Source organism: Paramormyrops kingsleyae, chromosome 5, assembly GCF_048594095.1.
Source record: "Paramormyrops kingsleyae isolate MSU_618 chromosome 5, PKINGS_0.4, whole genome shotgun sequence".
NCBI lineage: Eukaryota > Metazoa > Chordata > Actinopteri > Osteoglossiformes > Mormyridae > Paramormyrops > Paramormyrops kingsleyae.
In genome coordinates, this window is record NC_132801.1 from 7,298,866 (window position 1) to 7,311,270 (window position 12,405).

General features: G+C 39.9%; 1 protein-coding gene across 1 annotated transcript; it reads left to right on the forward strand.

The window, feature by feature from the left end:
• The first annotated feature begins 348 nt into the window (after nt 1–348).
• On the forward strand, nt 349–5,556 carry LOC140590972 (galactose-binding lectin l-1-like). Its single transcript, XM_072712815.1, has 4 exons — nt 349–425; nt 2,119–2,195; nt 2,299–2,458; nt 4,530–5,556. The coding sequence occupies exons 1-4, from the start codon at nt 420–422 to the stop codon at nt 4,674–4,676; spliced, it is 390 nt and encodes a 129-aa protein (XP_072568916.1). The 5' UTR covers nt 349–419; the 3' UTR covers nt 4,677–5,556.
• The last annotated feature ends 6,849 nt before the right edge of the window (nt 5,557–12,405 follow it).

The window sequence follows — 12,405 nt, forward strand, 5'->3', positions numbered from 1 at the left end:
TGATTGTTGGTTTCCTTGTCTGTGACACTGCTGGTTGCCACTGGAATTTGTTTTCACAGTTTTGTCATCTCCTGTATTTAATGCATTTCTAATTCACAACAATGTCATGGTGTTTTAGTTTCTAATTTTGGGATTATCTTTTACAGTTTGATGCCAATTCTAAAATCAAACAGTAACACGCCAATTTAAACCTCCTAAATCTTCTGATTTAAAAAAAAATAATCAAAAAACAATGGTTAACATTTGGCTCTGGGGACCAAGTTGCATAACCGGGAACTACCTTCTGATTGGTCCGTAAGGGATTGCGCAAAGTGTCTGGGAATGTTCACATCGCAATAAAAAGCGATGCTGCAGTCAAACTAACCATCCTGAAAATTGAAGATTTTCTGTATTAAAATTTGCTCAACAACACTGAGAAGATGAATGTAAGTATATATCTATATATTAGATTTTCGATACCTGCCTTTCCAAATTAAGTCTGTCATACAAATGATTTTGTGGGAATGGATTAAAACTAATCCAGCTGGATTTGAGCTGGATTTGAAGGATAGAAGAGCTTCTTAAAGAAGAAGTAACAGGTCTGTGAGGGCCAGAATTCTTTCCTGTTTATAGGTGCTAAATACTTATTTTCTGCACCATTATACAAATAAATTCTTTAAAAATCATACAATGTGATTTTCTGGATTTTTTTTACATTCTGTCTCTCACAGTTGAAGTGTAACTATGATGAAAATTACAGACCTTTTTTAAGTGGGACAACTTGAACAATCGGTGGCTGACAAATACTTGTTTGCCACACTGTATATGATCTACAGTCTAGTTCACACCAATCCGTGTCTGGGGCTTGGACCCAAAATGCTATTTTCTGAATATTTACTGCCCAGTAGTAGCATCTAAGGTTAGGGAGGCCAGCCCACCTTCTGTCCTTTGTTGCTGAAGATATTCTTTCCTTATTCTAGGAGTATGACTGCTCCATTTAAATCTTGGTATTAATTTATCTAACCCTTGGAAAAAGGATTTGGATAGGGTGATCATTGGATAGGGTGATCATTGGATAGGGTGATCATTGGATAGGGTGATCAGAAGGCACTGAAACAAAAACAAAAATCTCGGCAGGACATTCATTTTGATACAGTTTACTCTTCCTGCTAATGTCAGGTGTAAGATATTCCATTTTTGGAAATCAGATTTAAGACGGGTAATGAGTGGAATAAAATTTCCTCCAAAAAGATCTTTAAATTCACATGTAATATTAACTCCAAAATATTTAAAACCGCTATTTGACATATGGAACGGAAGGTTATGGTCTGGGATACATGCCGCAAGTTCATTAACTGGTAAACATTCACTCTTTGATAGGTTAAGTTTATAGCCCGAGATTAAACCAAACGTTTTTAACTGTGTAACGACTTTGTTAATACATGAAAGAGGGTCTGAAATATAGAGTAAAGTGCATAAAGTGATAGCTTATGCACCATCTGTTTACTCCTTGTATCGTGGGTGTAGCTTTTAGGGCCAGAGATAATGGTTCTATTGCCAGTATAAATAAAACTGGGCTATGTGGGCAACCCTGTCTCGTACCCCAAGATGAAGGAAAAGATGCTTTTGGAGAAGAATTAAGGAGCTGGATCCACTGCTGATACGTATTTTTGATGAAAACACATTTTTATTCTTTTGGACTGATGGTGATATTCTCGTATCATTAATACATTATAATTAGCAAGACACTTCAATAACTACTTCTGAAATGGTCTTGAACATTATATACCAGACTTCTTTGCTCACTATCATATGTCAGATTCAAAAACGGTAAAGTCAGGATAGCGATAATTAACCAGTGCTCCCTCACTACGTACTAGCGAACATAACATGCAGCTAGAAAAGCTGGAAAATTAAATTTCACAGTCCATTTTAATCTAGGCTTGTTGGGCCTGTCATAATACTACTGTACGTACAACTAAATACTCTAGATAACTTCTGGGTTGGCTGACTGGGTAACACTGCAACCTCATGTGTCTGGGGTTGGTGGTTTGAATCCTGCTGTGTATGTCAGCAGTTTGCATGTTGTCCGTCTTTCACGTGGGTTTCCTCAGAATGCTCATTTTTTCCTTTCACCAGCTGACGCTGAGAGACATGACTGTGCTGCAGACAGACCAAATGACGATCACAGGGATTCCCAATGCCAACGCCGAGAGGTGAGTCATTTCCCCTCCTATTGCTTTGAGGGTTCAGCCTATGATTGGCTTCCGTCTTTCCCCTACGCTGAACTGTCACTCAGAGCTATCTCCCCCCCTCCAGATTCACCATCAATATTGGCCACGAGGAGGGAGACGTTGCCCTAAACTTCAATGTCGACTTTGTCGGTAAAAGGGTCGTCATGAAGACCCTGCAGGGTGGCAGCGGGAGCCATGAGAAGACGTTGGAATGCTTCCCCTTTGATAAGGGGCAGGTGTTCAAGGTGAGGCCGTCTGTGTTTGTGTCACCAAGGTACCAAGTTCCATTCCTTCGTGTTTCATGTTTTGTTGTCACATGTATTTGGAAGAACATAGTAAAATTCTTCTGCCACAGTTGCAGGGGAGGGGATGGTGCAGGGGGGGGGGGGATTGGACAACAGTGTAATACAGGTCAAACAGCAGGAACGTGTGGGGGTGGGGGCTGGGGGTGCCTGAGCCCTGAACTATTTAATGTGAATTCGTGCATGAAGTTTAAAGGTACTGAGTCCCTCTTTTTAACCTTCAAGCACCTACTCCTTAAAAAGTCTCTGCACAACCCAGATGAACAGCAATCCAATTAAGATCAAGACATGAGCAATCTCATAAGGAACTCCATCACTTGTTTGTTTAAAGACTAAATTATTTTAATCATTAATGATAATAATTTAGCTTAATGCACCTCACTCATTCGTAGAACCATTGTTTAATGAGTCCACTTGTCATGAAAGAAACTCGTTAAATTCTTGCCAATTCATGTTGTCATAGTGGTTATAACATACCATTGCCGTTTTTCTTTTTAATCCGCTTCATACATTGGGATGTATACCTGGCTTTAACCTGTGGTTTTTTACAGAATATAGTAATATTGCATTTCAAAAAATAAGCAAAAACAATCTTTAAAGATAACAGAATAGCATATTGAAGCTGTCTTTTGCGGATATCTAACTATTCGTCGAGGAAAAAACGGACCTGTTCAATCATTGCAGCTTCGTGTTATCATTGTGACCTCTAGTGGTTAAAATATAGCATTACATCGTATTCCTATGTATTCTCCTGTACAGTACAGTACACCTACTTTATTAATTAATCTAATGGCCCTCTTCTGCATGATATGTATTGTTTGCAGATTACTTTTATATGTGTTTCCCCACACCTCTACACAATAGCTCAAATATGGTAAAAATATAAAAATATAAGGTATATAGTGATTTCAGATGTAAGATATGCCTTCTTTTCCCCTGGATGGCCAGGTTCCATGTCAGATTCCCCCAAACATATTTAATGTGTGGTTTCCAGCAGATTTTGTGGTCTAACATCACACCGAGGAATTTAATTTTATTTACCCTTTCTATGTTTACATTATAAATACATATTTTACTTCCATATTTCTCTTATAATTTCCAAATAACATAAATTTAGTTTTATCTAAATTTAATGACAATTTATTTATATCAAACCATTTTTAATTTTATTTATTTTCTTTGTGATCACCTCCAAAACCTGCTGCACTTCCACCCCAGAACAAAAAACACATCAATACATTCTGTTATTTCTTCTACCAAGTCCATCAATGCCAAGGCTGTCGATCTGTTATTCCTAAATCCATGCTGGCTGACTGTCAACAAATAATGTCTCAACAAAACTATCAAATCGTTTCATAAATAGTTTTTCTAATATTTTTGAGAACTGGGAAAGTACTGATATCGGCCTATAAATAGTAAAGTGGTGCTTATCTCCTGCTTTGGAAATGGGAACAATTTTTGCTATTTTCATTGTGTTCGGAAAAAACCCTAGTTTGTAAAGACAACTTAAAAATATACATTAAAGGTTTTACAATACCATCAGTAAAACTCTTGACTGTCACCATATCAATATAATTCCAGTCTGTACTGGTTTTATTCTTAAAGCCCTTTACAATATCATAATTTCTTTCTCTTCCACTGCTCTTAAAAACATCGAGCTATCATTTCTTTCAATATAATCTGTTGTAGCCATTTCTGTCCCATTAACCTTTATTGCCTCTGCCAGTCGTATATTTACAAAGAATGTATTAAATCCATTTCAATGCACCACAACTGTTGCTTATGGTACTTAGTCCACCCCGTTTGAGTTTCTTCAATGAATCCCCTGGTATTTCTGGCTCTTTCATACATGCCTGAAATTTCAAGTAATAACGTTAAGACTGTAGTTTGTCACCGTACTGCATGTTTTTAGGTACTAGAGAAAGTACTGTACTTAGTGAATCAGCACCCGAATCATCTCTTTCAGCAAACATTTTCCATCTCACATTTTTCATTTTTATTCTTTTTTTCACAGGTAGTCATCAGCTTCAGCAGTGAGAAATTTACTATCAAGATGCCTGGTGACAAAATCACAAATTACACCAATAATTTTGGTGCTGACAAGTTCAGGTTCATCCAAGTATTGCAGGATCTCAAAATCAAGGGCTTCAAAATTGATTAAGCACGTCTACAGGCACTGGATCTGCCCTGTCTGGCTGCTGATTGGCTGTGATCTGTGCCCTATCCTCTGTGAAGCTTAACCATGATGCTTATTGTTAACCCTGCTAATGCAGTAGTGACTATACCATGTGTTCCTTCTTGCTATTTGCCTCTGTTTGTACAAACACTGTGAACCTGCACAACTTCCCCAGCTGGCAGACATTTGAATCTGAAAATGTGAAAATTATTTTGACATAGGCCTGGACGATATGGCAAAAATTTATATCACGATATATTTCCTAATTTTGGTCGATACGATATAATTCCGATATCGATATGGACAATATTAAAAAGCCTCAGGAAAAAACTGCCGAGGACACGCACAATGGTTGTCTGCAAACTGAATTTGCAAAGTCTATAATACCTCCAGGCTCCTCCTATTAAAATTATATAATTTTTTTTTTAAATAAAAACAGTACAAAAAAAAAAGGTTCACTTTTTATTTGTATTTAGCCTTTACAAACAAGAAATGTGAAATAAACTATCAAATAAATAAAACTCTCAGACTCAGCTTATTAACAATAATATATTTCCATTTAAACTAGAACAGGCTGATTATTCATATACAGTCGAACCCGGTTATGTCGCCGGCCTAGGGGGTTGCCAAAAAGCGTCGAGATAACCAATGATCGAGATAACCGAAAACCAATATGGCAGCAATATATTAGCATGTGCTTGAAATGTATTTATGTGCGTTAATAACTGAGAATGTACATGCACGGGTTTTTGGCATTGCCGCGATTTGTTTGACGCGATCGGCATGCTATAAATATGTACATACATCGGGGCCGGTTCTAGACATGCATATATGAGGGGGCAGACAGAAATGTGAAGGGGGCACATGGTGGTGACAAAGGCGGGAAAGGGGTGGGGTGGTGCTCTGGATAACTGTTTTTGTCATGTAATTGGATTGCACTTTGTCAGGCCTCTGCCCTAAGACCTGTCCAACTTGGGTGTCCCACCTGAAGGCTAAGCTTCTGCTGGTGTAGCTCTTAGGGTCACTGAGGCACGCAAAGCCCCTGACCACAGTAAGGTGGCAATCCCTCACGGGGAAAACTGAAAAGTAAAACAAAAAATAAAATAAAATATTCCTCATCAGATTAAAAACAAGACATTTACCTTAATTGGATGGCCTATATCAAACATATTTGAACCCAACAAAACACTTTTCACTATTGCCAATATTACCAAAACTAAAAAGGGTAGGCTAAGTTATGAAAAAGAAAAAATCAATTCACCGAGTCTTGAAATATAAAACTGAAAAATAGGATCGGTCAGGGTTCATTTCACTACATGTTGTACTTGTTATAACTATGTATGTGACGAATAAAGAATCTTGAAATCACAACGAACAAGTCGCTCAATGAGAATGAATGACGTAACCGACTGGCTAAGCTGCTTCTAGCGCCAAGGTGGTTCAAATGGTACGATCCACACTAGGGGTGTCTAAAATCGTTTTACATAAAATTTTCCTACAAGGTGAGGTTCCTTCTTAAAAAAAAAAAAAACAACAAGGAAAATGTTAATACCCCCCCCCCCCCAAACTGCTATTTTTGTCTATTTGGGGGGGGGTCTTGATCGGGGGGTACTGGGGGGTACAGTACCCCCCGATCAAGACCCCCCTAAATAGACAAAAATAATTCGAACCATGATCTCACTAGTCACTATGATTTTGACGAGAGAGATTGCTGTTTCCTCCAAACCTCCCGCAATCACGCAGCTCATTTCGCTTTGCCCTGCCTACTGAGAAACTGGCTCATTTGCATACTAACAGTGATTGGATGTTTAGCTGGGGGGAGGGTGAGTGGGGGATCTGCCGAGTGCTGCGTGAGCCCGCGCACAAACAGAACGCGGAGGGAAAGAGCGAACAAGAAGTGAAACTTATCATCTCGTTTGTGCCTTTTTCAGTGGATTTTTCAGCTACTGTAGTAAATCTTGTCCATATTCAGTTTGTGGGTAATTATTATTTTCTTCCTCAACTTCTAAAAGTTTGATTTAAGGGGGCAGGACGTTTGCTTAAGGGGGCGTTGCCCCAGCGTAGAGCCGGCCCCGACATACATGTTGGCTAACAAAAGGCATACCACCAACTAACAGCAGAGATTTACCAGTATACAATAAAAACCACCGTCGTTTCTTGATACAAACCTTTAATTATATTCTCCAACATTGAAAACACAAAGATCGCTCACAAAATCACAAAAAACCTGCGGGGTGTACTGTAGTTCGTTTTCACAAAAAGCTAACCAGTGTCAAAATTAAATTCACGAGTCATTTCCCTCTGACGCAGCTCTGAAAAGTATCATACACGTGGTTACTATGGTTTCTTTACAAAGTCTAAAATGCTTTGTTGCTTTTGCTTTTAACAGTCTGCTTGAAAACAAATGCTTCAATATTATTTATGCTGTCTAAAAAAGTTTTACCTGGATCACGTTTCACAGCTGCGTTGTTCAGCAAATTACCATGCAAATGCGATTTGAATACGCGCTGTTTAGCACTTGTGATACATTTTTAAAGCCGGTGAATATATATAATATTCAAATGTATATCGAAATATCGGAAATGTGTTTAAAAATCGTGTCACCGTTATCGAAAAAAATTATACCGCGATATATATTGATATCGAATTATTGTCCAGCCCTATTTTGACATTTCAGATGTTTTAATAAATCTCTCTGCATTTTGCATTGCTTTCATTCTGCAATCAGTGGTGATGTCTGGTTTTATTTTGCAGTCTCCAGCACATCTCTAACATATACATACAGTTCAGCATTGAATACAGGTACAGCAGCACATCAGTCAGATTACATGATTAGAGAAGGAAATAGAACAATTTCAGAGACGTAGGAACCAAAGCAACTAGATAAACTGTTCCCAAATCCGTTAAACTAACGTTGCACAGTCTGGTCATGTCTTCACCTATACAGTGGTACCTCGGTTCTCGAACTCACTAGAACTCGAATTACTTGACAGTCGAACAAACCAGTTTGACGTAGAACTCGATCTGAATATCAGAAGTCAAACCCTGAACGCCGACCTAATATAAATTGTACGCGCCAGGAAATGAGTCATACTACAATGCAATTCTTACTTCTTCACACACTGGACGATTAACCAAATAAAGCAGCGCAACATTACAGTAACTAACAATAAATAAACCACTAACTTACGTGTACTATTAGAGCATTCATGTCATTTATTTAAACTTTATTTTACCAGGTAAATTATCTGAAAACCAGTTCTCACTGCTGTACGTGATATTCGGGAGAAATAGCGGATTATGCATCGGAACTGCCTGGGATACAAACGTCATGCGTGTAATTAAACTCTTCAGCCAATAAGGGCAAAGGTGTGTTGTCACGGAGACGGTTCCAGTTTCTACAGCCGGGTGAGAGATCGCGATGCATCTAACCGTAATGCATGATCAGAATGCGTTGCTTTAAACCAGCGCTGTAAGCAAGTCGAACGCACCCAATGACCGGACTGGGGAAACAAACTGAAACGCGGACTTAATACAGAGGACTAATGACAACAACCAGAAACAGCTGATCACATGGGGATGCCACACGAGGTTAACGAGGGGGCGTGGCACACGGAAGGAGCGGACGATCGGGGCAGGACAGGGGTAATGTTGGGATAAGATCTTTATCGTTTTGGCAGCCATTAAGAAAATGCTCTTCTTGTTTTATCCTGTTCATTTTGTGTTTAAATGCTAAAAAAAAAAAAAAAAAAAAAAAAAAACATATTTAGGTGTAATTTTGGATGGCCGGGAACCAATTAATTGGTTTCCATTATTTCTTATGGGAAAAATTCGATCAGAACTCGAACTTTTTAGGATTCGATCCGGAGTCCGGAACGGATTAAGGGTCTCTACGTTGCATTGCTTAAAATTCCTCTTCTTGGTTTGCCTGGCAGCTGACTGGCACCACATCTATGGCATTCCCCTGCCTAATACCGGGAACAGGGTCCAGCCCACAGCCCCCCTGTAAAACTTAACGACATCACCAAAAAGACAACGCCACCCAGGGTAACTGCATTTTCTCCTGCTGTACCAAACCATAGTGCGCTCTTGGATTAGATGTATAACACAGTCCCAGTGACTCATATGGTGAACACAGGTGCTCATCCCACTACCAACACCAGTGAAACAACGTCTGCAGGAGCAGGCCATGACAGGCCTCGAACCCCAGTCTCTCACGCCAAAGGCAGCAATATTAATCTAGGCTTTAGAATCGTTACAATAGTATCAATAAGGAATCTAAGAGCAGTACTAGGCAATTTTTGAACAGAATTAAACAGCTAAATGTAGAAGAAAATGACATCTTTATGCAAGTGCAACACACAGTGAATGTGGGTCTGCTGGGAGATGCTGTATTTGCAGACTATACCACCTAGAATTACTGTATCAACAAATAAAACATAATGAATAGTAAATTTTAGTCTCTCCTTGTCTAACTCTCTCTAACTCTTGTCTCTCTCTCTCCACTGATAATCTTCTGCCTCAATTTCAGCATTATGTAAAGGATGTGGTAATACAGTTATTATAATAAATTTCTATTTTACATTTGTACATCAACGCAAAATGCTAAGCTCTACTGCCACCCTGTGTTGATTTTACGTATCACGTTTTACTCTACTGACCGCACTTACCTGTATGTCTTATGATATTTAATATGTCGTAATAACAGTATAAAACAAAGAAAATTGTAAAAGAAATCCATATTATGGAAACCCACATTTTTTTAAACGTGTTTGTAAATTTAACATTATTCATCATGCTAAGCATGTATTTCAACCCCTGTATTAGCTTAGTCATATCATCTTGTTTTGTTTGACTCATCTGCCGGCCCCTGGAGGATGGGCTCCCCCTTTGGGTCTGGTTCCTCCCAAGGTTTCTTCCTCTTAGGGAGTTTTTCCTTGCCACCGTTGCCTTTGGCTTACTCAATGGGGGGTCCTTACGAGGCAGAAATGTAAAGCGCATTGAGACAATGTAATGTTGTGATAATGCGCTATATAAATAAAATTGAATTGAATTGAAAATATATGTTGCTAGATAGAAAATTCCCCTCATTCTTCCTAGTTCTGTCACCCAACGAACCTAAATACCATTACAGCGCATGTGCGTAGTAGCAGCTGATCTTGCATCAGCGGCGGTCCGGTATGCTACGTCATCACGCCCACACAAACAATGTTGTTTGTGACTTTCGGTAAATGTAGTGCGCATGCTGATCGTACGTACCACGAATGCATTAACATCCATGTAGAAGTTAACAATTAACTGGAAAATGGCATTTACGCCCAAGGTCTAAAACAGACGCTAAGCTCTGCTTTGAAGAGATGGGCAACTAAGCAGTGTGCGAAATACGGGGGGGTCCGACCCATGAGACCCCCTGAAGCCTCAAAAGCAAAATTTTAAGGGGGTCTCAAGATCGGTATTGTGCAACAATAGGGAGATGGGGACCCCCCCGAATATTGACGGGTATTTCTCACACTGGAACTAAGTATTCGCTAAATAGGGTATACATATAGTAGACATGTGTGGTATAAATATATTTTACGCCAAAGGGGGCGTGGAAATTCAAAATATTACTATTGACAGTAATAAGCATTACAGTTTTGACCATAATACTTCATAAGCTCCACCATCACAACTCCTCATAATCATTCTACCAATTCTACATAAAACATTAACAAAAATGTATATATACTCAGCAAAAAAAGAAACGTCCCTTTTTCAGGACTGTGTATTTCAACAATAATGTTGTAAAAATCCAAATAACTTTACAGATCTTCATTGTAAAGGGTCTAAACAATGTTTTCCATGCATGTTCAATTAACCATAATCAATTAATTAACATGCACATCCGAATATCACACCTACGTGACAGGTACAGGATGGCCACAACAACTGCCCGAGTCACACCAGGAACACACAAGCCCTCAGTCCAGCCTCTCTCAGCCTATTGCGGACAGTCTGAGCACTGATGGAGGGATTGTGTGTTCCTGGTGTGACTCGGGCAGTTGTTGTGGCCATCCTGTACCTGTCACGCAGGTGTGATATTCGGATGTACCGATCCTGTGCAGGTGTTGTTACACGTGGTCTTCCACTGCGAGGATGATCAGCTGTCCTTCCTGTCTCCCTGTAGCGCTGTCTTAGGCGTCTCACAGTGCGGACATGGCAATTTATTGCCCTAGCCACATCAGCAGTCCTCATGCCTCCCTGCAGCATGCCTAATGCACGTTCACGCAGATGAGCAGGGACCCTGGGCATCTTTCTTTGGGTGTTTTTCACAGTCGGTAGACAAGTCTGTTTAGTGTCCTGTGTTTTTAGAACTGTGACCTTAAATGCCTACTTTCTGTAAGCTGTTAAGGTCTTAACGACCATTCCACAGGTGCATGTTAATTAATTGATTATGGTTAATTGAACATGCATGGAAAACATTGTTTAAACCCTTTACAATGAAGATCTGTAAAATTATTTGGATTTTTACAACATTATTGTTGAAATACACAGTCCTGAAAAAGGGACGTTTCTTTTTTTGCTGAGTATATATCTTGCTTCTGTTTGTTGTCAAACAGCATAAAGACTGTGGTTGGTTATAGTGTGCCATGATGCATTTGTAAGAGTTCATTACAGCTGCTAGTAAAGCAAGGATACATTCACATCTACAATGTGTTTATAGCTAGCTATAATATGTTTGAAACAGGTGTAAGTGACGCACCACAAAATGTACCCCCCTAAGGTTGGTCTGGGGTGGGACAAATCCAGGCTGAAACTCAGTCCCACTCCGGCCCTGGTTCACTGGTGCAGTCCATCCATCTTTGAACCACTTATCAGTACTCAGTGCCTATTTCAGGTGGCACTGAATACTAGGCAGGGGAACACCTTAGAGGTAGTGCCAGTCAGTCACGCTCTAGTGCCAGTCTATGACACACTATGGGCAATTTACAGATGACATTTCTTTGGCAAACAGAAAACAAAGTACTATTTCCTGCAATTATTTGTTCTCCTGTTTGCTGTATGGCAGAATGTCCCCATTCATCCACTCCCTGGCTTTGGATCTGTGCACTAATGACCATGTTTACTAAGCTCTCAAAATATGGAAATGAGTGTCATAATTACATGTATACATTTCCTCAGCAAGTGGTATGCAGCCTGTTACCTGAGGGTAGCCTAATGCTGCTGGTGTATACAGACCATGCTGTATATTATCATTCATTCGTCTTTGTTTGTTTCACTTATCCAGTAAATGTAGTCTGGAGCCTGTCCCAGGAAATGGATCACAAGGGACATGAAACACTTACTGATGAAGAAAACGAGGCTCTTTAGGTCTGCAGACAATAAAGAGATTCAAGAGGTGAAGGTGGAAATGAAGATGCAGCTTAGCAAGGGGACAAAGCACATCAGGGACAAGCTGGAGCACTAACTACAGTACAAGAGTGTGAAGGAGGTATGGCTTGGGATGAGAACCATCATCGGCTACAGGCAGGCTGGATACATTGTGTTTGATGGGAGCGCAGACAGTGCTGAAGAGCTGAATCTGTTCTTCAGCACAATGCCTCTCACTGGTCAGTCTCCCCTTCCCTCCCTCAACACTGCCAGCCACAACTTGCCAGCTGGGGTGGGGGGTGTGGCTGCACAAGCCTGAGATCCTGCTCAGTTGTTGCCTACAAATAACCATAAGTGCTCCCTG